This window comes from Platalea leucorodia, assembly GCF_965183815.1.
Source record: "Platalea leucorodia genome assembly, chromosome: 2".
NCBI classification, from domain to species: Eukaryota; Metazoa; Chordata; class Aves; order Pelecaniformes; family Threskiornithidae; genus Platalea; species Platalea leucorodia.
The window spans coordinates 96,203,643-96,229,613 of NC_138824.1; the positions used below are offsets into that span (position 1 = coordinate 96,203,643).

The 25,971-nt window shown below is 41.1% G+C and overlaps 1 protein-coding gene across 2 annotated transcripts in view; it reads left to right on the forward strand.

The window, feature by feature from the left end:
• Window positions 1-302: 302 nt before the first annotated feature.
• The window catches only part of HSF2BP (heat shock transcription factor 2 binding protein), a gene marked incomplete at both ends in the record, with an annotated part of 34,412 nt that continues 8,743 nt past the window's right edge, over window positions 303-25,971 (forward strand). The window contains 7 exons of one of the 2 annotated variants that reach the window (XM_082333377.1): window positions 303-338; window positions 2,787-2,937; window positions 7,744-7,847; window positions 11,963-12,112; window positions 16,352-16,490; window positions 18,624-18,741; window positions 25,738-25,841. In XM_082333377.1, the coding sequence (XP_082189503.1) occupies window positions 303-338; window positions 2,787-2,937; window positions 7,744-7,847; window positions 11,963-12,112; window positions 16,352-16,490; window positions 18,624-18,741; window positions 25,738-25,841 (802 nt within the window). The remainder of the gene's footprint in view (window positions 339-2,786; window positions 2,938-7,743; window positions 7,848-11,962; window positions 12,113-16,351; window positions 16,491-18,623; window positions 18,742-25,737; window positions 25,842-25,971) is intronic. The other variant, XM_082333378.1, reaches the window with a different exon arrangement.

Consider the following 25,971-nt stretch of genomic DNA (forward strand, 5'->3'; position numbering starts at 1 on the left):
GGGAAGCACCTGCCCGGCCCCCCCGGGGCTCCCCCACCCTCCCCGCGGCCCAGGAGCGCCAGCCCCGGCCCCGGCGACACGGCAGCAGGGCCGCGCCGCGGCCGCCGCCGAGCCGGGCTCACGCCCCGGTCCCGCCCCAGGCTGGGGGCGGGACGGACCCTGCCTCCAGGCCCCGCCCACCCGCCCGCGGGGAGGGCGGGGCTACCCGCGGGGGGGCGGGGTCAGTGACGCGGCGTGACGCCAGAGGCGCGCCGTTCCCGCTCGCGCTCCCTCCCACGAGGCTGGCGGCGGCTGTTGGCGCGATGCGGCGTCGCGCCAGCCTCGCTGGCGACGCGCAGGTGCGGGCCGCGGGACCCCCGCCGCCCTGCCCGCCCCGGGGTCGGGGTGTGGGGGGGCCCCGCCGCGGGGGGCCGGCTCCCCGGAGGAGGAGGAGGGGGGCCTGCGTGGCGGCCGGCGCGGCGGCCGGCGCTCCCGCAGGGCCTCGTGGGGCCCTGAGGGGGCGATGGCGGGGCCTGCGCAGCCGAGCTCCGCGGGGGGACGGGGAGTGCCGGGCGGGGCGGGGGAGGTGGCTGTGCGGGGCAGGCAGGAGCCCGGCCCCTGGGGCTCAGCCTGCGGGCCGCGGTGGCTGCTCGGGTGGGCTCCTGCCCGCAGGGTTGGCTCCTAACACGCCTGTGGGTGAGGGAGCCTCCCCCTTGTAAGGGGGGAGCGCGATGGGGACGGTGTGGAGGAGCCTCGGAGACGCCCTGGGCTGGTGGGGAGCGGAGAAGGGGCTGGTTGTGATTCTCTGCTGGGTGTTCGTGGCCAGCTGGGGTCTCTGCCGTGTTCAGCCCCTGCCAGGCAGGGAAGGGGGGTTCGGAACACGCAGGTCGTGAGCTGAGGTACGTGACTAAGTAACTTGGCCCTTGTGCGGGAGGCCTGTGAGGACTGAAGTCAAATTTCCTACATCCAGTCACCTGCTGTTACTGTAAGAGGCTGGACAGAAAAGTGCTGTTCTCCACTGTCTATATTTGCTTTTAACGTAGTATTGTAGTGCGGGGAGATGTTGAGTAGCTGCTGAAGCAGAGAAAATAAAACTTGTCTATTGGAACAGCAGTATGCAAAGATTGTGTTTACAGTGGGAATGAGAATTTTCTCCTTATTGTTTATTTCATGTCTCAATCCCAGTACCTCAATAGTAGGTTTTATTTCAATTTAACTTCTGCTAGTGAATAGAGCTATTTTCATAGCTCTGTTCACTAGCAGAAATGGAAGTGGTACAAATTATGTACCAAATTGTACTCCATAATTTTGAACAATACTGAATTGTCTCTCTGTCCTTCCTGTTTGCTGAAATGCAGATGGTATTCTTCTATAGAGTCCTGTTGCCATGTGTTTATTCTATACTTTCTTGAGACCTAAATGAGTTGTATTTTTCTTGAGTCATGTAATATGGTGGTACTTGGCCATAGTAACTTTGCCATAAGCACTTCCTAAATGCAGCTTAGAGCGTACAATTCAGGTTAAAAGTAAAATCTCTCTTCTATACCTTTATTGCGGCTCTGATGCCTCTGAACCGGGAAAGCTGGAACTGGCCTGTTCTGTCCTTACAACCATCTAGGTTTGAAAGACAGCTGGGAAAGAAAGAGAGTAGGAAGCAAAACTGAAAGGAGATGTTTAACCTGAGGAAGCAGGGAAGCAGAAGGAGAGAATTGTAGGAAATAGTTGGAAAGGATAGAAATGCCAGGGTAGCATTGTCTGTACCAGTGATAATGACCTCCATTTGTCTTGTGCAGCTGGACTCGAGAAGGCGGTGGGGATGGCATGTTTTGTACCTGTAGGAGATAGATAGTTTCTTATGTTGTTCTGTAGTACCCTCTTCCCTCTAGAATAAGATGTGATACATAAAGGACCTAATTTTTTTTCTGCACCGTTCTCAATACAGTGCAAAACAGTACTAAGATAGGCTATAATTTTGCTTTGTGAAAGTATATTAGATGATTAATGTTTTAGGCAAAGGACGTTAAACCTTTTTTATGTCTGTCTGTATCTGGTAGCCTTTTTAAGATACAGCAGTGTGTGCGTGTACATACTTAAGAAATTGGAGTTTAGGAGTGTTTTGGTACAGAAATTTGTCTATAATTTTAAAAGTAATGTGCATTCTCTTGGCCCATGGAATTAAAGTTATAGCAATAGCTTGGCAGAGGAGGAAACTACTAAACATCTTTTGTCTTAATTTGGGATTAAATTACTTTCATGTGGGATTGGGTTGCAAATAGTTGCAAATATTTTTTTGCTCCTCACAAAGGATGAATTCTTTTAAAAAAATACAGTTTCCTCTAAAAGAGCTGTTGTAATTTAGCAAGGTGACTGAGGATCTTGCAAATATTTGAGTTAATTAAAAAACTGAGTTATTGTATCCTTTACAACAGTCTCGAAACAATAGCTTGGCATGTGCATAGCTGCTCATGTTTTAAAATGTGAATGTTGATTTTTACAGCATTCTGAGGTACCTTGCACACGTTTTTGGTGACGAAACAGATGCAGAGAGGTAATATGATATGCTTTAGACCAGAGTGGCAAAAATTAGATTACAGTCAAAGAGTCCATTTCAGAGACTTGTGGGTTTAGTTATTACTGGATAGTTCTCTTAAAAGGTTATGAATTTCTGAAATGATATAATACAAAGGAGTATTTTTGTCCAAGAAAAGGGATTCAAGCAGAAAAGCACTGCAAGGCTGTAACAGTGTCTTTGGTTGGTTTTTGGTTTGTTTAATTTTTTTTAAATTTATTTATTTTTTTAATTTCAGAAGGCTGAGACCAAAGAGGAATTTGTTAAAGTTAGAAGGAGGGATTTGGAAAGGCTGACAACTGAGGTTATGCAATTGAGGGATTTCTTACCCAAAATAGTAAATGGGGATATCCTGGGGACATTCCAGAAACTGGATGCTATTGAATCAAGTGAGTAGTACCATGTTACAAGCTCTTACAATTTCTGCCAAAACTACTTAGAAAAACTGTCATGCCTCTACGAATAGTTGTAGGGTTTATGGAGGTATTCCAGATTAAACTATGACATTCAATGACTGCTTCAGTAAATTGATGTGTTTGTAATGAAGAAAATTACAAACTGCATTAGAAATAATTAGACATGTCAAAATAATCTTTAAAAATATTTTACTGTGGATAAAAACATACTTAGTTCAGGCAGTAAGGGAAGCTGTGTCAGGAAAAAAGTGATTCCTCTTCGACAAAAAGCAAAAGCATTGTGTTTTTCAAAATGTCGCTTTAGATGCACAGGAAAAAACCATGGTAAATAGCTTTGGATAAAAAGTTAAATTTAAAGGAAGAAATAATATTGTTGTATTTAGCCTGTCTTGTTTTTTAGCTTGTATGCTTTTATTGCTATAAATATTCATAATAAAGAAAAAAGTTGACAACTCTCTATTATAAAGGTCTTTTTACTGCTGTCCTCAAACTCCAGTTTTTCAGTGTTATGATTCTCTGCATTATTTTTTCAACAATTGCACCACTCCCAGCATGCCATCAGGACCAAATCTGAGTCAGCTCCATCCCTAGCCTGTGGCTTACATGCAGCAGTTCAGTTCACCTGTTCTCCTAGGAATTGGTTTTGTCTGAAAAGACACAGGACAAGCACTGAGACACATTACAGAGAGTGTATCTCTTCTGGAATATCAAGTGATTAATTGAAAATTAATTTGCAACAGCTACCTAAGAATGAGAGAGAGCCTCAAGGCCTGTCTCCGATACTACGTAATATATTGGGGCAGAGCTTCCAGCTGCCTAAGCGATCCACTCTTTGGAAAGAGTCTTCCACGCCATCAAATCCTAACAGAGATGAGAAGACTGCGCCACCTCTCCTGCTGCCAGTCGAGATGTCATCCATGTCACAAGAAGTGACGTAAGATCTGGAAATGTTCTCTTTATGCTATTGCAAGGCATCAAGGACTGTTGCCAGTTGCATCAAGTGCTCAAGATCCTCAACTAGTCAGATCCTTGGTTTACCTACTTTTACCAGTGCTCAGTCTCAAGATTTCTCTCACTGATCCTTCTTACACTCCTTGTGCCGGGCATCAAGGAGACGCTGTCTGGGCCTTCCAGCAGCAGATTTGTGGCATCAACATGGGGATTTTAAGACTTTCCTTCAAATGTTCTGCTGGCTGGCCAGCATTCTCTGGGTCCTTTGGAGGAGTCCCTGAAGCTCAGTCAGCCTTTGAACTCTCTTGAGTATATCCCCGCAGTGGAGATTTCTTTTGCGGTTAATGAGGTCCTTTGAATATTTATTCAGGTTCTTGCCATTGTTTGCCCCTACAGCTGGACAAGTCAAGTGGTGACTTCTGCTACTCCAGTCTGCTCCTACCTCTGCAGCATGCAATAAGGCAGACTGAAAGGAGGCTTTGGAGCATACAGTTCACACGAGGTTGGATGTCACAGGGACACAAGCAGTCTTCAGGTTCAGAATGGTGAGCTCTCTGGTGCCGTTTGCTAAATACAGCCTCTTGGTGTTGGCTTACAGGAGCCCTGGCAGCTACTAGAGATGTTTTTCTCATGTTGTTCTTACAGAAGCCTAATGGGTGATTTGTGCATCTCTAGACTTCATCAGCTGTTGCAGTTTTCTGAGTATTGTAAACATGAAGTGGTTAGCAGGTTCTCATGCTCCTCAAGAAGTGCAGAGTGTAGTCAGAGACTTTCAACACCTCTGGCCCATTTACTTGTGAGACTGATGGAGTCTTCAATACCTTTGAAAAACCTTGAGATCTTTGCATGTTTCACTTGTATATCTAGGTCAGTAGGATACCTATTTGCTATGGGAGCATTCCATAGGTGGTATCTGAGATCTGAGCTGGCAACAGTCAATGCAACCTGTGCCTGCTTTTTGGGCTGGTGTCGGTCTTCACTAAGGCTTTTGCCACGGTAATTGCTCATTTCAAAAAGAAAGGTCCGTTTTGCTCTTATTACCCTCCTTAGGAAGAGTGCTTTGCTCGAGGAATCTTAGAAAAATAGCTCCAACAAATTTTCTGTGTTATTATGCGTATGTTTAGTGGAACTCGGTCCGCTGGGGAAACGTTAAAAATTGCATTTAACATTGATCTAGCATTTGGATCAGTAGAATTGGAATTCCATCACTTGTTAGCATTCACTGTAATTGTACTTGGTTCTCCTCCTCCCAGAGCTTTGAGATTAGATCTCTGGTCCAGAAAAATCTCCTGATACGACCTATAGCATGGATGAGAATGAGTCCACCTCATGCCTGAGATGTGGGCCTCGTCTTCTTTTGTTGTGCCCGATGCCTCGTTCTGCTTTTGAGTCTGCTGTCTATCTCGGGAGCAAATGCCGCTTCTTCCCAGAGTCCGATTTACTGCTGCAGTGGTAAAGTTATGTATTTCCTGTTTGTATAAGGATGCCGCATCATATTTTTTTGCTCATCCAAGTTGATAGTGGAAGCTGCTTCTTCACTTCGTGGAGGTAGACAGTCTGAGCCTGAAGATTTTTATGTCAAGAGGGAAGGAACTTTCTTACCAGGGGCTGGGACTTGCAGCCAGTGGGAGAACCTGTCGGGCTTCCCTGTGTGCTGCTCGGGACCGCGGTGTGCAGGAGTGAGCAGCACAGCTCTGGTCTTCGGTGTCAGCAGAATGTCTGCTGCTTGTTCTGCTGCTGTGTGTCAAGAGGCCATCACATGCTGGGACTGGTGCATGCAACCTTGAATTCTCTAATTCTCTTCAGAGCAAAGGCGTGCACAGCTGGGAGAGCTGACTGGGCATAATAGGGGGAGTTTCCACAAATGAGGCACAGCTAGGAGTAGGTCTCTTTCCAGCAGCCTCCAGTATTACCCCTTCCCCCCCCCCCCCCCCCCCCGACATTAAACATCATGATACCTTGACACATCCTTCTTTTATCTGGATGACTTAAAAAAAAATACGAGTAGCATTGTATTAACACTCAGTAGTTAATATTATTCCCCTTCTCCTGGCTCAGTTTTGGTTCCAGGACCTTTGAAGTCTGCCAGTGAAGGATGTGGCATCTTTGTGTGTCTGCTGGCTGTGCTGATGCTGGATTCAGGGTGGATCCATCCTCTGAAAAGCTGGAAGTGGTTCTTCTTATTCAGGAGAGCTTGTTTCCTTGCAGTGAGAGAGATTTTCACTGGGTATACTTACCTGGCAAGGATAAACAGGTTCTTGGTCTTCTATTGATAAGCAGAGCATGCCCTACTCATGCTCAAGACATCTTTCTGTCAAGTACTTAAGACTTGCACTCACATAGTAGTAGGTGCACGGGACTGAATTTTTTTTACTTGATGGAAGGAAAGAAAGTTCCCTGCCACTGACCAGAGTTATTCCTCAAAAACTCGATGAATCCATTCCTCCCTTCATTCTTTTCCTTTGGATTGCAGGTTGAAAAGAACTGAATGCTCGGAGAGCATGCCCTGGCACATAGATGTTTCCTGGGAGTGGACCCTTGCCTTGCCTCTTTGGTTGCTGTTAAAAAGTCTTAGTGCGGATGGCTTAGAATCACGCAAGGGCTGAGTGGAAATACGTTCCACCTCTTTAGAAAAGCTGTTTGTGGCTAGATTATCTTCTTTTATACCTGCTGCTCAAAGCAATGTGTATATATTTGAGATGATAACATTTTGCCAATTAGGAACAAAAAAGGAAGGAATTTATTTCCTAATAATGTAGAATTATTAAATCAAATGCTAGAATCCAAGTTCTTTGGATAATAAGGACTGTTTTTTTTAATGGTGTTGTCTTTTTATGATTGAATTTGATACGCTCTTTGATAAATACATTCAAAAATATTGACCATGTGTAAGGGGAAGTATTTGAAGTGTGTTAAGCCATAGACTATACTCGTGATCAAGGGTATGGCACTTGAAGTGAGGTGTAACTTGTTTTTTAAGCTAACCAAAGTTACAGTAGATGCTGTTTGGACATTACTTTTTGCAATTACTTAAATGTGTTTCCTTTTTTCCGTATAAATACTAAGCATCCAGAACCATGGTTTTTAAAGTAAAATATAATGGACAACAATTCTTAAAAATATCCTTCAAAGTGAATTTTTTAAAATGGACATCATGACCGTGAAATAGAATACTTCTAACTTGATTTCCAGTCACTAAAATAAAGCATCTAAATTGGAATGTATTTCTGATAACATCAGAGATTAATTTTTTAAGGGAATCATAAAATTTGCTTGTCACTGACATAATGTTTAAATAGTTTATAATGTCTTATAATACTTTATAAACATTAAAATGTTTGGAGTAGTTGCATTTCATTCTTACTATTCATATAATCCGTACATTGTATATCGAAACGCTCAATTTTGACTGATCTTGGTATTCTTTTTCTTAGATTTTCACTATGCTCACTGAATTTCAAAGATACCAGAAATGAAAACAAACAAACAAAAAAGTAGAAAATATAGTAAATTTTTAAAAATCCCTGAGGGAGCTGGAGCTCAGTTCCAGAATGGTGTCTTATGGGCACACAGTATTTAACAGCTAGATGTGATTCTTTCAGTCTTTCCTTGTTTTAAATCAGAAACATCACGTTCGTTTAGTTTCTGATAAGAACTGTTGAAATGTGGCAAAATGCAATATACCAGTTTAGCCACGAGGAGGTGAACTAACACAAGCAAATAGTTACAACACCTCATTAAAGTTGCACTTGGTGGATTCTTTTTTCTTCAGTGCAAGACCGTTGGTCGTAAGTTATTACTGCGTTTATCTGATTTATCCTATCGCAGATATGGAGAAAAAGGAGGAGGAAATAGAGCAGCTGAAAATGGATTGTGAACACTTCAGAGCCCGTCTGGAAACCGCCCAGGCAGATTGCATGAGAGAGAAGAAGGTAGATTTGCTGTCAGAATATTGGTATCCGTATGCTTGAGTTTTAATACCAAAAGCAGTAATGATCAGTTTTTCATGTTCATGTCACAAAATACATTGTCAGCCTGAAAAACAGTCTGGGATTTCTATTCATATAGTCAGGAGATGAGAAAATTACTTACCTAAGTTCATAACTGGTAGTTTTTTCCCCTTGATATTTCTAGAGCAAAAGGGTCAATATTATAACTAGACAAAATATAATATAATGCAGTACCAAAAAGTATTCAATGTGTACAAATAAAGGTACCAAGCGACAGTCGGTCTCCCACTTAGGTACATAACTCTTGCATAACTGCATAGATCTCTCTTAACTTCCATACTGTGTGAGGTGCGGTTGTATGGGGTTGCATTACAGCCTTCTTGGCAGGGTTTGTTTTGATGTATGTAAAGTTAAAAATCAGCTGTTAGCATTTTGTTTATATTAACATGTTGAAGTAAAACATTGGGTGTTGGGGAGGATTGTGGTGTAGCTGGTGTCAAAAGGTCCTTTGCAGAACCAGTTCTTTTGAATTTAATGTGATTATATTTTCAAACAGGACAATAGAAGACAATGTAAGCAATGCAATGTACAAAATGAAACGGGCCTCTCTTTTGGCTTGCAGTAAGCTGTGTACCTTTGTTTAGTTTTAATAGTCTTTCTCAATGCACCTATTGGTCCAATTGCCATGTACAGTTGTGAGTCAAAGAACAATTACAGGGTTCCTTTTGCTCTGTCAATATTGTATTTAGTGGTTATTAGAGGGGAGATTCTTACCAATGAAGAGATAGCAAAAAGTGTGAATTCTCAGACTGTGGGTCTTCTGTGAAGCCATTGGGGTTCAAATAGGATCACAGAGACTAGCGGCTTCATGTCTGAGAGGTGTGAGAATCAGTTGTGATTATTTGCTGCAAAAGTTCATTTCCTTGGAGCTAATAGCTGTCTTCAGTAGTCAGCACAAGCTCACTTGGGTTCTTGAGTTAGCATCTGCCAGCCTTGGGATTGCACAAAGACAGATGAATCTACAGAAATGATTTCATTTTTGAAAAGGAATAAATTAAGAGTTCAGACATGCAGTTTTAGGGCACATCTGCGTGGACAAGTCCTTCTGGAATGAAGTTTGGTATGAATGCAAAGTATGATGGGATAGTTGTCTGTGTGGATATCACTTCAAAATAAGTATCTTCTGGGATAGCTATTGCAGTTCGGCAATAGCTACACAGCTAGTTTTGCTGTGCATCCAGGTCTTTAGTTGTATAAGCATCCAAGATAAAATCTCTGTAAGATTTAATGTTGCTGCTTTAGATGTTAATGAAGTGGGTCCCACCCTTTATTCTTGTTAATGTTACAAAATAAATGGCAGGAGGTTTAGGTTTGTGATTTCTTTTGGATGAAAGTTTTACTTAAGGCATGGATAGCTCACTAAGAGTAGTTGTCTGGGTGTTCCTGATCAAAACTCTTCTCTTCATATCTTCGCTGTTGTGCAGTATACACTGGTTGTCTAAATTGCTTGTTACATGCCACAAAGGTGTATTTGTCTGAGTGGATTGTGCTTATGTACATTGTGAAATCCTTTAGCTCTTTGGGATAGAAGAAGATGGTGTATGTATATGTGTGATTTTTGTTCCTGTTAATCACTTTGCATGGTGTTTTTCATTTGGTTGCTGTTCTGCTATAGGCGTCCTTGCGTATAGTTTCTGAATTATTTTCTGCACGTTTATCTTCTGAAGGAAAAGGAAATGATTCACTGAAACAAACGTAAAATAAATGCATTTTCTAGTTGAGCAGTGTCCTTTTCTTAGGGGATCATAAATCAACGTTTTGCATTCCAAAATTTCTGTGCAGTGCTGTATCACTGATTAGGGAATTGCTGAGATTTCTGAACCTGAGCAAAACTTGAAGTGCACATGCTATTCTTGGCTAATGTCGTCTTTATCTGTCTTTTCATAGTTATGTACTTAAGCACTGCTGTATTCTTGTGCCTTGACCCTTTCCTGAAGATGGTGGTGTTGCATAGCACAGTGATTGCTTCGTGATGTGAACTCTCAGGAGTGTTGCTTCCAGCTAGGTTATTTGCTTTTGCAGGCTCCGTTTATTTTCCTGGCTCTTGAATGTACTATTTTGTTTTCCTTGCTTCGTATCTTTGTTCTGATATTGCTTTTGATCTATTAAAAATTCTGGCATTTCTTGTGCTGGCTTTGCATCCTCGTTGGGGAACCTAGCTTTGGTATTGCAGAGTTTTATGTCTTACTATTCAATATTAGCATCCAAATGCAAAATGCAAATAAAATGTATTAAAAAATACATTTTCCTAAGACAAGGACAGTGTGGAAAAGAAAGACAGGAACAATATAGGGATTATACAGGAAGATGCCTGTGGATACTTTATTGATGCACATGGTGGCAGAAAAGCTGATAGGTCTGGCAGTGAGTTATGTAAAAGATAAAACTTGGCTAACTTGCTTAAAAATGATGAAAGCTTTAAGAAATAAGAGAGTTTTCCTGGGACTTCTAGGGAATCAGCAGCAAGTGTCGGTCTTTTGCATATGTTAAACTATAAGGTGAAAGAGACTCCAGAGAGTAAATATGCACAGAAATCTGCTTGATAAATTTCATTTGAACTTTACAAATCCTAGCCAGTGCGTTCCATTAGCAGCATGATAAAGCAATGCAAATCAGGCTGTCAGGTATGATACAGGAGGCTAGGTAGGTAATTGATGACAGAGTACAAGCAGCTTTGTACTGGTTGATACCATGTTACGTAAATTTTCAGATGAGTTTACATTTCTATTCTTTTGAAACCCTCAACACAAAACATTGAGGTGAACCCCAAAAATGGCAGGATACTTACTTATTTTAAAATCTTGATGGGAATACATGGTTGAAAGTTTTGTTCTGTTTCTTGCTTTCAGAATTGACGTAGAAAAGATTCCTTCTCATTTCCCCATACTTCATCCTGATAGCTAAACACACAGGGGAGGCTGGGCCGAGGAGGGTGCTTTCTGTGGTGAATCTGAAAATCCCATGCCCACAAAATGGGCAGAGCAGGATCGTTCTGTTCTTTTGACATCATGTGATCTGTGATTCTCTCTCTCTCTCTTTTTCTCTTTTAATTCTTGAGTTAGCATCATTTTTCTTGACTGGCCTTTATCTTTCCCTGCAGCACTGTCTAATACCACCCCACTCAATGTTAGCAGGGAGCTTCACTTCCACCCATCCTGAGAGACCAGACTACGGTATCCCTGCCTTGATCTCACTGTCTACACTAGCTGAAAAGTGCAGCAGCTTCGCTGCCCCTTTGGCAGTTTGTAGGAAGCCATTGAGACCTAGAATCGTACCTAATCTTATGATAGTCTTCTGGCCAGCTGCCCATGTGATTGGAAAAAAGTACTGCCAAATTGAAATTGTGTCCTGACCATGTTGGATTGCTCTGTTCTCTCTTTATGCTTTGTGGCAAGGACCACTGAGCAGCTCACATAGGTGATGGATGCACAATGGTGCCTGAGCTTTCTTGGTATGAAAGGCCCTCCAAACTTCAAACCTTAGGTGTGTTTTTCCAGGGACTCTGTCTTACTTTGCCACTGCTGATCAGGAATATGCCAACAGAAAAAAGTTGGAAGAGACAACAGTATTTATCTTAAATACCCAGTAACTCTACCGTGTTGGCTAAGGCAGAAGTCTGTTTTGAAAAACAAAACAACCCTCCCTTCCTATAAGATGTTTCCAGTATCTTCTGTAAGGTGTCTGGAAAGGCTGACCTCTGATGCTGAAATCCCTTCTCTCACAAAGAGACATGTAGTTGTTTGCTTAGGAAGAGTAGACTCTCCTATCAGACTTCTCTAGGTGCCGTTCAGTCTCGGTGGGTCACTTGGTCTGACCTTGTGGACAGGCTTCTGGTTACTGTCAGCCTCCACAATGTACTTAATACTTAGCTATAGCTCAGGAGAGAAGGTATGTATCTGCAACTGCTGTGAGTTTGCCACCCTCCCCGCCCCCCGCCCTTTCATATATGGCCATGATGTTTCTTGTTCTGTCCCTTAGCCTAGAAACTTGTTTTGGCTGATATGAAGTGCAACCAAAATTTCCTTACACTGTTTCAGGAGAAACTAGACCTCCGCCAGCAGCTGAATGAGGCCAAGCAGCAGCTCCTGCAGCAAGCAGAGTATTGCACAGAAATGGGTGCAGCGGTGTGCACATTGTTGTGGGGTGTATCTAGCAATGAGGAAGCTGTTAAAACCATTCTAGGAGGAGTAAGTATGGCAGGTGAATACTTATCGGTGGTAATGCTGTTAGGTCTTTTAAATAAGGACCTTGCTCTGTAACACACTTTAGTATAAGGATATATTTCAGAAACTATTTGGACAGCAAAAATGTTTTCTAAATTGTATATTCTTTGGGAACTATCCATTCTCATTTAAGAAGTGTTGGAACTATAAAATGTTATGAAGCAGGCTGGGAATAAATGCAGTAATTAATTCTTATGTTACCAAACAAGGATTATCTGTTTTCTACCACACACAGTTAAACTGGAAGCAAGGCTACAGCTAGCGCAATGTAAATGTCTTCGCAAGCTAACAGAAGAAGAAAATAATTCTTGGGAACGTGCAGCAGTTCCCATGCATGTAGAGAGCTTGGAGGAGCTATGTCCATGGAAGGAAGAAAGATCCATCGATTCCCAACTTCTTTAAATCTTTGTGCTGCCTTAATACTTGCATGGCTCTTGGAAATTTAGAGAGCCTAGCTGCTAGTGAATCTTATTAAATCTTCAATGTTAAACGTGGACAGGTAGCTTATTTGAAGAAAAAACAAACAAAAACAAACAAAACAAAACCAAAAAAACCCCACAACCAAACCAACAACAGTTAAAGACAATAGTAACATTACAACTAACACAGTTTCACTGCCAAGCACAGCTGATGGAATTAGGAGGGATCAGAGGAACAGGTCTGATAAAAATATGATTTTCAGTCTTGTCACAGCCAACATGAGAAGGAATTGTTGTATTTAATCTGAGTGAATGGATGCCACAGTTTCTTCTAGCTTGATTTTTCAGCAGCATGATGAACAGCTGAGTGAATAGGATTAGTTCATTATAGTAAGTGGTAAACTAGTGTGTTTGTGAGAAGTTTTCCAGTTTGGGTGCACCAAAATACAATTATAACTTTATATTGGATATCAGAAAGCTATACAGTAATACCTTTTGGTCATAACTTCTGATGACTCAAGATCCAAGCAGCAGCAGTTACTAAGGAAAAAAAAAATCTGTAAAACACTGTATAAAGCATTTAAAAAAAAAAAAGGCAAGTGGGTACTACAGAGACCCCACATAGCCACAAAAACAGTATAAAATTACATTCTGTATTTTCAGAACAGTTTATAACTGTAAGAGTCAACAATATTTAGTGACTAGCCATTGTTATTTCACTTGTGAAACAGTGTTGAAATGGTATGTTTCTCTCGAAAAAAACGCTAGCAGTGATGAAAATGACCATATTTCTACAAGATGAGGGTAAAATTAGTAGAAGTCTGGTTGAAAGCAGTCTTAAGTATCAAAATTAAGTACAATGGTAAAACCAAAACTGTTACCTGATGATTTGGATAAGGGTAAAAAGCCCAACTGTGAAAATGCAATACTTTTGTTTCTAGGTTTGTTTGAAATGCAAAATACTTCTACTATAGTCGTTCCGAGCAATCATTAGAGCCCATTGAACTGCTGTACTTCTGGTGAAGGTCATAGCAACATTTTTGGGCATAGTTTTCTTGTGATGGTGCACATAACAGTAAGAAATGTGCCTGGGTATGCAACAAGACTACTAGGAAAAACATAAACAGATTGTATGGCATTGCATCAACCACAGATTACAACTGGCAATGAGTCAGGTTATTAAAAGATGATGGAGATTTGTCATACAAAGTTTTTGGTTTGGGTTATTTTTGGACAAGTTGTACAGCTTGTAGCACCTTCTCAGAGGAGGAGGGAAGATGCTATGAACTACAGAAATGTATAAGAACATCAAGAGTGCTTTGAAACTGTTGCTCATATTTAAGCATGTGGGAATGGTGGCATCAATTCAAAATCATTTCATGCCTTAGGGAACAATGCTTAAGCTTTTTTCAGTCTTTGCACAGACAGAGAAGTAGGTCTTTCATACAGTTCTGTAACGCAGATTGACTGAAATGATGTTTGGGACCAATAGACCATTTGTGTCCATACGGGTTGGGAAAGTCAAAACTCGAGCAGCAAATTTGAAATGTAACACAAGTAGTTTTCAAGGCAGCGGGGGAGAGATGCCTACTGTTTCTGCCCATGCGTAATGTTTCTAGAGAGAACTTGAAGAACCATCCAGAGAAGCAGCATGAGAGACAGTTTTCAAGGATGCCTACCTGCATGTGCCAAAAAAGAAGTAAACTAATTCCCATGAGATTGTTTTGTCTTGCAAAAAACTTCAACCAGATATCCACATGATGGGGCTCTCCCACCGAAACACAAACTGAAGGTTTGATTTCAGAACAGCATCAAGACTTGCTTCAACTTGAGAAATTTTGGATCCTACAAGGTGGTCTGCTACTCCAGTTATCTGCTATGGTGACAAATGGCTTTATATTTTATGACAGCAATTTTGCACATTAACTGATGTTTTCACACAGAAGTTACTTGGACAGCTGAGGGTTCACTGCACCATCTGAGCTCAAGCACCTTAATGGCTGCTCTCAGAACTGTCCTTATCTCAATGTCTGTGGGTGAGACATTCTTCAGTCCCATGAAAATACTGTCAAGCTACTAAGAGACTGCGCAGAGTACGTAATGTTTGCTTTTTATAAACCTGATTGGTCTCTGCTGCAGCTCCTCAGACCTCACTGCTAGTTAAGTAATGGCTATTTGGAAAGAAGGTTCAGCAGAGAGGACACCAGCGGCACCTCAAGAGACTGGCAAATAGAAGATTTTGCTTGTTTTCTGTGCAACATACAAACTACTTGGTTTGCTTAGTATTCTATTATGTTCCCATGTGAATACGTATTTTCATAATACCTTATACTAGTCTGCTATAGTAGGCTCTCTTAATTTTCTCTCACGCCCTCTACTTCTTGAACTATAGTCACTGCTTATGTTAAAATTGCCATCTTTGAGGTGTGGTGTCCGTATAAGTATAAAAAGTACATCCAGCACATGCGGAAGTGCATTTTTTTCCATTCTCTTTCCCCACGATCCCTTCATTCCTGTTATTCTGGGACCACAGTCTCATTTGTGAAGATACTGGTTATTGGCTGACCCTGCTTTTTATGCCCCGTTGCTGGAGTCACCCCACAGGAACTGTACATCTTTGATGTGGTGAATGTGCAGCAGTGGAGGAATAAATAAATGTTACCAGTAGCTTTGCACGTATTGTGAAAGCAGTAGTTTTGACAAAATACTAAAATTTTCAGTCACTTTGCAAAATGAATAGAAGTTCAGGTGTTTCTTGGGCTGTCCCATTGGGTTGCTGCTGGGAATGACTAAAAGTTTCAGCTGCCTCATGAAACAACTGGCAAAATTATTAAAGACGCTGGGAAACCTGGCATTATGGGCTCTCTGCTCTGCTGGTTTTGTTATGAAAAGCAGCATCCTTTGTGTGAAACAGTGTTCCAGCAATGTTTTACAGGTCAGAATTATTTGTAAATGGAAACAGTTCTCTCTGTCCATCTTTGTGGGTTCTGTCTGCACCTCAGACCAGGCTCCTTGACCTGCCCTGAGCTTTGTACCAGGTGGCTGCTTCCTTAACTGAGATACCCCAAAATAGAGCAGTATTCCAGCGGAGGGGAGAAGACTGTGTAACATAATTCCAGGCTGTGCTCCTGTTTGTACTCTCTGATGTGATGATCGTCTTTCTCACGTGACATTGCTGACTTAAATTCAATCTGTGACCCAGGAGAGACCTCCATTTCCTTTTCTAAAGAACTTCTACCTAGCCTGTTATTCTCCATCCTGTATTGAGCAATTAATGAATCCTCTTAGGACCCAGTTGAATTCTGCTTTTTTTTCTGGATATTTCACTGGTTTTCTTAGGAAATACATGTCAAGTCACTATGTCGGGCTGCTCTCCAGTCTTCAGCTGGATAATGTTTTGACAAAAGCTGCTGTAGTAGCCCAGGTAAATGTGAAACTCCTGGTGCAGCTATGGCAAAGTAAAGAGATAGTATCCTCACTTTTGAAAATAAGCTTTAATTCTGCTGTTTGAGAGATATTATTGGGGGTTTAGGAGATAAATACGCAATGGTTTAGTTTTATAAATAAATGTAGCATTGAGTAGTTTCCCATTTTCTTCTGAGGTAATGGTTTCAAATATTAGGGGATCAAACATGTAATTTGGTGCATACCTGCTATTTTCTGTTGTTTTTTGAAGTAACTGGATGTTTTTGTAATTGTGAAGATTGTCCAGTTTTACTGTATCATCTAATAATCATAGTTGCTGTAGTGTGCGTAATCTTTTTTTTCTCCTCCGTGCTTGCAGAGTAAAGCAGTAAAGTTTTTCACAATCACTGCACAGACCATGGAGAGCTTTGTGAAGTCATTAAGTGAAGACATGAAACAGCAGGATTTGGATTCTGATGAAAATCAATTTGTATTAGCTTTGGCAGGGATTGTAACAAGTAAGTTAATGTTATCTCTCAGAACAGCATTCCATGTGTGCTAGCAATTTCTATATTGCCTTATATGTGCTGCAGTAACTACAGCTTTTTCGAAGTCAGGGGTTTAGTCAAATGCTGATATCTTGGGTGACTTCCTAGTCTTTTAAAGTTCTGGCAGCTTTTGTCATTGACACTTCTGTGAGGCATTGTACTGTCTGTGACACAGTTAAGGATTAGACGGGTGAGAGCCATTGAGTTCTGAAATTCCCTAACGTGTCCGTTCAATCTGGAGTAAAACAAGGACCATTCTACTGCTCTTGTGTGCTCACCTTAGTTCGTAAATGTCAAGCAATTTACTTTCTGAATCACCAGTAATGCTAACATTTTCAAGATGTATGAATTGCAGATGATGCGAGTAGATCAGCCCCATCTTAAGGTACACGCTCAGCATTTTGAAACTGCTTAAGAATTTTGTTGCTGCCAAATGGAGCCCACCTTCACTGTCCTGAGTCCATAGTGCTAAGAGAAGTAAAACGTGATGAGGACCTGACTTGCACACTAAAGGTTTCTTTTTGGGATCAGAAAATAAGTAGAAAGCCATAGGTCTATCTTAGTATGGCTGCCCTTGGCTTGGAAGGCTGTGAGAAATGGGATTGATGTGTCATCTGCATTTTTGTGGAACTGTGCAGCTGTCAAAAGGACACTAATGACATGATGCAAGATAGATGAAACAGTGAGTATTTATATGAATAAGTGAATCTTGCATAACAGCTTTTTTCAATTTGTGATTTTAGGTGTTGTGGTGCCATTAAAGATTATAAATAAAAAAAAGTTATGCATTATGCCACTGTACCAAGGTGGAATCCACTTGTCTCCAATTGCTTCATTGAAGAAACCAAAAAAAGCATAGCAAAAGTAGAGTCTGAACAAAGAAAATGTTTAAAGGCTGGGGGAGGGGTGGGGAGTGTTGGGCTTCTGCCTGAGGAGGAATCAGGATGGTGTAACAAAATCTTGCTTCACTGAAGCTGTTATAAATTGTGCCAGTGAATTTGATATTACCAAGATTTTGTCTCTAATATGGGAAAGGAGGTTGCTAAAACTCAAATGTGACAAAGGATACAATCAGTGAATGATGTAGAAGGTACCAGTTTAATCCTCCTAGTTACGCTGTAAAGTAGTATTACACTAGAAAGGGGTATTAAAAGAACACTGAGGAGGTGGTCATGAAGTGCCAAGTATTCAGAAGTTAGAAAACACCAGAAGTTCTCAGTGCAGTCTTAACGCAGCCCAGTGTGCACAAACATTGCGATAACAGTCTTCAATTATATGCTGTGTCCATAGTACCTCTGCTTATTTTGAGGTTAAAAAAGGCATCTTGATGTTACGTGAATAGGAGAGAGAACCTGAGGCTGCATGGAAGTGGAAGAACTGTATCATGCAGCAGATCTCCAAACTTGCCCTGCATGGGAGGCCGGGGAGCCAGGGTCTGCCACTAGTTGTTACATACACTGGGCTTCACGTGTTTGGAGGAGGCTTGGCTGGTTGCACAGTACAAAGAAGCTCGGGTTGCTGGAAGATACCTCTTGCACATAAGGGTGCCCTAAAGTATGGGGCAAACATAAGGGAAAATGCTAAAGGAAAGTCTGCTTTGGAGCAGTAGTCTTTGCAAATATTTTTGCCTTTTGGTTTCTGCGTGAATAATGCAGCGCTTGCAGAGAGGTAGGAAAAGAGCTTTTGAGTAGATGTCCACAAGAGTTTTGTTTGTGTAATATGCCAGATATATTGGATTGAGCGATTGTAAAACAATCTGCAATCCCGTTTCTTTACAGCGGGACTTACAATGGTCAGCTTTGCTTCAGTCCCACATTATTTGCAGATGAATCCAACCTTTTGTTTCATAATTCACCATGTTACTATTAGGATACTGGCCACTCTGAAGAAATATTTTAATTACCAAAGTAGAATTATGAAGGAGTTTGACCAGTATAATTTGCTGCTTCAGTATTTGCTATGTAGATGAATATAGTTTGACGTTTGTATAGATGCCATAGTTCATTCTTCACAGCTGACGTATCTTTTTAGTGGTCCTGATAATTAGCATAAACTTTTGTTTGAAACATGATTTTTATGGTGATGTTTTGTGTTCTCTCACAGATGTGGCTGCGCTGGCATGTGGCCGTGAGTTCTTGGTTAGTTCAAGTCGTGAATTACTGGACACGATGATGCACCTCCTGGGAGACATGAAGCCGGGACTCTGTACCAAATTTAAAGTGTATGATGACTTTTTTTTTTTTTCTCTTTCAAATGAAGTGCATTATCTTGCAGGGTAGGTCACAGTAATGACAGTAGTTTTCCCGCTCTCCCATTACTTCCTTTCCTGGAGAGGAAAGATAATTTTTGGAAACGTTTCACAGTAGCATTCCTTGCAGATATACCAGGCTTGGCTACAAGGCTAGCTTCATCCAGGTTTTGTGTCTCTTCAGAAGTCTCTTAGGCACCATATTATTGTAGAGATGAGCAGGGATGCGCTCCTCTACCTTAGGAGGGGCTCATGAGTTGAGGGTCAGATAAGGAAGGTGTGAGGTCAAGCTTTAAAACAGAGAGGATGTGGGAGATATGGACTAATATTTATTTCCTTCCAATATGAAGACTGTAGAATGCTACATCTGCTTAGTGAAGAAAGTGAGTTATGTATCTGCTAAGAGCAAAAATTAAATTCGTTTATGCTACTTAGTAGCCAGAAGCACCATGCACTTATGTTTGTAAAAGGTAATGCCTATAAAGGGACCTTGTGGTACAGCGTTGTAAAGGAAAGGCCATGCTACACAATTCAGATGCTGGTAAAGTTGTATTTCCAGCTGATGGAGAGACTAAATAAACTATTGTCTTTCTTTGCCTTTTTCTCAGAGCTGTTACAAACTGAGGATATGTGGCCTTGACCAAGCAAATTACTGTGGCTTAACAAGTACTTGCTCATCCGCTAAGCTGTGGGCACTTGGCCTGTACACCCAGTTAATTTGTTCATGAAGATGACTTAAGCCTGCGTGGTGGTTTTTTTTTCATAAATGGGACACACACATGCACACACACACTAAGAACTCGTACCCAAGCTAGCTGTCATAGCTCAGCTGACAAACAGCAACCCTGTCAGCCACAGTAACTTGACTGTGTCCATGCACACATTTAGGCAGGTTGTATGTGATAGGCATGAAATCAGGCTCAGTCTTAACTTTGGATAGGTTTTATCTTGCCTAATCTCAGCTATCAGAAGGCTAGATGTCAAGTATCTGCTGTCTGGGCTCCTTCCTGCAGTCAGTGGAAGGAGGTGGTGCTGTCCTATGATTGCTTGCTCAGCCCGTGTTTGGGGGAACGAGTTGCCCTCTGAAGGTGCTTACTTTTCCCCGTTGGGTAGTGAGGGGGAAGCTGAATAGCCTGTGCTGTAGATAGTGGTCAGATACTTTGATGTCAGTCATGTACTGTGTTTTCCAAGTGTTGGGCTTGAAGGTCAGCACTCAGAACAGGGTCGTTAACTCTTGCAACAGTGGAGGGTTTTTTGTAAAGCCCCAACTAAAAGATTTGCATGAGAATGTCAACTTAAGAAAGAAAAGGTAATTCGTGCCTTCATGTATATAACAAAAAAAAACCCAAACAAAAACAAAAACCAAAAAAAACCCAGAAAAAAAAAACCAACCATGAAAAGAGGACGTATACTGTTTCAAAATCTGTACAGAAAAAAAAATAACAGAGGGGACTTTATTTTGAGAGGAGGAGGGCGAGGAAAGTGTTCCTAAACAAACACACGCTCTGAATTTCAAGCGAATGTGTGTCTATGGGTCCAGATAAATTATTTTTGATCATTTCAGGTTGTATTAATGTAATTGGACAATGTAATTGGATTTGAGGGCCTTCCTTTTGAATTGATGTTTCGAGTGTTTTTTTTTAATTAGATTTCAAAATCTGCCTGTTTTGCAGAGGAATTACACATGGTGATATAAACTTGGCTGCCATACAGCAATACTGATAAAATATAAAACAATCCCATGAAGTGGCTAGGAACTCAACAGGGGCCAGCCTCTTAGGCTAACAAATTGAGTGAAGCTTAAAAAAGAGGTTGCACAAGGTATTTGATAAGTGAGAAACGTTAAGCATATGTTACAGTAGCTTGAATTCAGTGCAGTGATAATGTTTTCTGATGTTCCACAGAACCAACTTTTTTTTTCGTACTCTGAACTTGCCATTTGATAAAAAAATTGCTGTATTATGACATTAAAGCAAATGCCAGAAAGGAGATTTCTTCATGGCCTTGTCATGGAACGAGGGATCCTAATTTGCTCAAATGTTCTAGTGCAAAATGTTTCCCCTGTGTTTGTCTTTCATGTCCGTGGTCAGGTTCCTTTTTGTCTATGAGCTCCCTACGTGTCTTGTCACTGTTCAGTTCTTAAAACCCATTGCTAACACGAGATCTCTTTTCTGTCCTTTTTGGGGATTTTGCACTCTCCCAGCCCAGCGAAGAAGGGTTTGGGGCGTTGGTTGGTTTGTTTGTTTTTAAATTGTTCTCTGCATGTAAGGTTTTTTAGCTGCTTGTTAATCTTAAATGATCAACATTTTCATAAGCAGATGTGTCAGAAGAACTCCCTTTTCTCTCTGCCATAAAATGAAAGACAATTGTGAGATAAGGATATGATAGTTAACACAAATTGTAGTGACATTTCAAAGTTATGTATAGACAGACTCTGGAGTCATCATAAATAATGTTTACACACACACTTACATAGATACATACAGACAGACACATTTTTAAAACTAAACCTCATGAATGAAAATGTCTGTACATTATTTTGGAAATGCAATGTGTTTTTCTCAAAACATCACCATGGTATTACATGGAAGGACATCATCAACTTAAAAGTTAATCTGTTAAAGGAAAAAATTGGCTTATTATTTTCAACGATATGTTTGCCCTTTGCTCAGTTTTGAGGTTTTACAATGCCTTTCTAGCTTTTGTTTTCAAAAATATTTTTCTTTACTGTCTGACAAATAAGGGGAAACTGTGAGTCTAATTCGATACACAGCAGTATCAAACAAAGTAAGCTGATAAAAAGAGGAGTTCTCTTTCCTCCTCTAGTTCTAGCAATCCTGTGTTTTAATTGTACTGGTATATAAATAAAAAATTTACAGGGAAAAGCTGTCATTTATTAGAGCACTGCTACAATATCCATTGTAGTCCATGAGTATATAATAAATATATTCAAGGCATCTGCCTCAGTGCTGGGACTGAAATCTCATGAGTATCTTTGCCTTTCTGAAATAGCAGTGGTGTGAAAGACAGTAGGTTTTCTTCTCATTGGTATAGGGTTTGTTCAACATTTCTAATTGTTAGGTAGTCAATAAACATTTACACAATTGTTCATAGCTATAATTAAATTGTTAGGAATATTCAACTTTGCTTAGGTAGCAGTTGAAAGTAGGCAGTAAAAATATGTACTTTAGTACATATTAGTACATTTTATGTACTAATCCCATGTATTAAGCAGATGAGAAGGGGCTTTAGCTGTGCTTTTAGTTGTAGATTTTAAAGAAAGCATTGACAGATACAGTAGTACAAGATGTTAATTAAATTTGGTTTGCCTAAATAGGAAGACTATGAAGTGCATAATTAAAAAGCCCTCCACATTAAAAAAAGACCCAGAAAGTATTGTTTGTTCAGTAATTATGTGTGTCAGGTTTGCTTCAATAAGCACTTTGCAATAATTATCGCAAAAAATACTTACTAGAATGTACAAGTACTAGAGGTGAAGGTGGTATAAAGGGCCTGGAAATGCTTCTTTGTTGTGCTCAGGTGAGTGTGTTTAATTAGTAATAATATGCTACTACATTGGCCTGTGGGGTGGGCTATGTTTTCTTCTGACACTCCAAAACCACAGCACTTCCCTGGATCACCACCACCAGTCCCTTTTGTCTGCACAAAGCAAACAAGTGAAATAAAAATACAAACACAGCAGTATCTTTTTTACGTCACTTTATTTCTAACTGCAAATGTCAAACAGATTAAGGATGAAAGACATTGTCAAGAAATGCTAACACTTTCCATTGTAAGATACTGTTTTATTGATCATTTTCATTCTGGCTGATCATAGGTAATTATGGACGTGCTCCTTTGTCAGGGCTTGGGTTCTGGGAGCCAAGTAAGAGCTGCAGAGGCTGTAGGAAAAGAAGCGTACGGGCTTTACATGCTGCAATTTCAATTCCACAGCACGCCTCACTGCTTGTCAGTGGCCACTGATGCAGTAGATTTGATAATCTACTGTTTCTTCTTCCTGCTGTTTAAGAGCCTAGGTGATCGAACTCACGGTGGTGCAGCACATAAGTTATGCCTCTTGCAACTCAGTTTAGCCTGCAATAGGTTACTTTCTTTCCTGCTTTCTGAAGGTATGCACAGAGAGTGTCCGAAAGTCCGCTGGTGGCAGAGTAGCTTAAGCCATGAGAACTCGTTTGAGGATGGGATGTGAGGTGTGAAGTCCATTCGGGGAAACGTTATTTCCCTTTAGATTGGAAATGGTGGCAGTGCAGTGACGTGCGGGTTTATCGCAGTCATGAAAGACAGCAGCAGCCAAGCTGGCCCCAGAACAGAAGAGAACATTCCAGCCCATTCCTGTGTCTCTGTCATTGTTTTGTATGCAACCCGGCACCCTGCTGTGAGCGGGTATGGTGACGTGTTCCATAAATGTTATAGGAGCCCTGCTCATTCATCTTCCTTTTTCATTGTCCAGAAGATTGACTTGCGTGTTATCATCGTTGAAAAGAAATAAAATAAAAAGTAATAGCATCCATCGTAGCACATCATAAAGTGCGCTAATGCCCTGTCCCTCCAGCTGCTCCACAGTTGTAAAGATGATCTACATAAAAGGCAGGACAGGAGAACATTGCTAGAAGGGTGAAAGAATTTGTAAGACAACTTCTGACTCCGGAGTAGGGCTCTTTTTTCAGGAACATCAGGGGCCTCTTGGCTCGGAGTTCATAGTACAGCAGTGATCTGATTCTGAAAGAGGCTGAGCATTAGTTTGTCTTGTTAATGTCAGTGGGGATTTTTTTTCTGGATGCTTTCTGCTTTTGAGTATTAGGTCCCGTTCCTACTTTGTTAGAAGTTAGAGGGAAATTGAAATAATTTGCATTAAGCCTACTGAGATTCTGCTTAGCTGAAAAAGAAGGTTTTATCCACCAAAACTGTAAAAAATTTGTATCAGCAATGTGGAAGACAGCGTAACAACATCAACATCAAATGTTTGAAAGCAAAACTTAGTTCAGCGGAAACTGCAGGAGAAGATTTAATCCCAACTAAATGCTCTGCATTGAGTATTAGCAGTTGTTCTGGATACCTTTGGAAAAGAGACTCATTTTGAGCCCCAAGTTACCATACTTGTCTGACAGTTGAAAGCAGCTAAAAGTAAATTTTGACCCAGGCACTTTATCTGCTTAAAGAGACAAAGCTGCCATTTCTGTATGCGGCTTGCTGTACCTTACAACATTACCTCAGCTCTGTCGTGGCTGGGGCTGAGGTTGTACCAGTAGCCAAGCCCTCTTTCCCTGACGGGTTTCAGATTTTGCAAGTTGCTGATCATACTGGAGCTTTTCATGTTTGCAGTAACTTTGGTGTGAGCCGCCGTGGGAGAAGCCGGTGGGATCGGCAGGCTAGAGCAGTCCTTTTAAAATGCAGAGCCTCGTCCAGCCTACTTGGTTTTCTCTCTGTAGAAGAGTTGAGACTTTGGTTTAATTTATAACCTGTGATGTATGCAGCCCCAAAATGACTAATGAACTTCCTTTTTTAGGAGGCTGATAAATTAGGAAATCCTGGGTTTGGAAGCTTTTGAAAATGTGGCTGAAATGAACATATACCTACTATGTGTATTTTTATTTTGTTGTTTACACACTGATGTGCAAGGGACAGTCTTGGTTTCGGTTTGTCTGAGATGTCATCTTAGGTTTTTGGGTTTTTTTTTTTTCAATGCTCAATTGAGGAAACATTTTCTAGCTGCCAGGCCGTAGATGTTCTCTCTTACCTGGAAGTCAGGATATGGGTTCTGTCCTCCTTCAACATCAATGACCATAATAAAAGACCAAACGAAATCACCTTCTGGGGAGGAAAGAAAAAAAAAAAGAAAAAGACTTTGAGTTGGCCCAAATATTATTTGGAAACAGTTTTGAAGAGGTGCGGGCAAGAGTACCGTTTGGCCTGTGTTATCCTGGTGTTGATCTACACTAAGACAAGAGCACAGTTTACAGCCAAATTGAATTCCAGTGTTATTGACTTTAAAAAAAAAAAAAAATTTCCACTTGTACATTGAACGTAAGCAAGCTGGATTCCTGAAGGCAGAGTAAATAGGAAAGTCCATGATGACATTTTAAGAGACAAGCAGTCGTTTTTTTCACAGCAGGGTCTCACTTGATGGCCCAGGTCATACGGCCCTGCCTGACTGCGAGGGGCGGGAGAGCGGGAAGAGCGAGCTGGCTCTCTGCCTTGCACCCATAGCAGAAGGGACGAGTCTAGCTTAGGAGGGAGTGTGCTAAGCTGAGCTGGGACTACTAATACCTTCCTCTTCCCTCCTTCAGGCCCGTCCCCTTCTTCCAAATGCTTCTGCAGGCATAGTAACTTCCCCTGCCAGCAGAGAGAGACCACGTTGGTGTTCGCTGTGTGCTGTATGGCATCTGTTCCCATTTGCAGGAGGAACAGGAGGATATGCGAAAGGGGATGGCATAAGCAACGTGTCTGTGTTTCGGCTGACTGGAGGGTCAGCGTACAGAAAGGCCGGTGTTGCGCAACCGATGGAGCAGAGACTTCCTTTGACGTTTCTAGTACTCAGTATACAGTCTTGCTTTCTGTGTTTCCTAGTGGCCCTTTCATTTGTCGAGGCAAACAGCTTATTTGAGATGATCATCTGCCCAGTGGGGATCGTCACCACGAAAGCTGTGTGGTCACATAAAGCCAAGTCCTGGTTTGGCACATCTCACGTAATGAATCTCATGGAGGTTGATGAGACTTTCTTACTCTCGTGTGAGGTATTTTTCCCTGTGTTTGAAATGCATGATTTAACAGTAGAAACAAGATTTTGCAAAACATTGCTTATATATAATTTGAGACTTGTCTCTTTTATCAAAATATAAATTATTAGAATAGGCTTCTGCATCAGTACATGCTTGGCATAAATAGCAAAAGATGCTAAAACATGCAGAGAAGTTGAAGGACATCACATCTTCTTTCTTTCAATTCTAGGCTAATGCTAATGTCACTTTACAATGTGAGCATCAACTTGAAAGGCTTGAAGTACATCAGTGAAAGTCCAGGTTTTATTCCTTTGCTTTGGTGGCTATTGAATGGTAAGTTGATCTAAGAACCTTGTAAATTGTGACTTTGGGGATTGTAGATTGGCGATAAGTGTTGCAAATAACAAAAAAGAAATTTATATCTGTAACCTGATTATATATAGCTTTTGTCAGATTAAAAGTA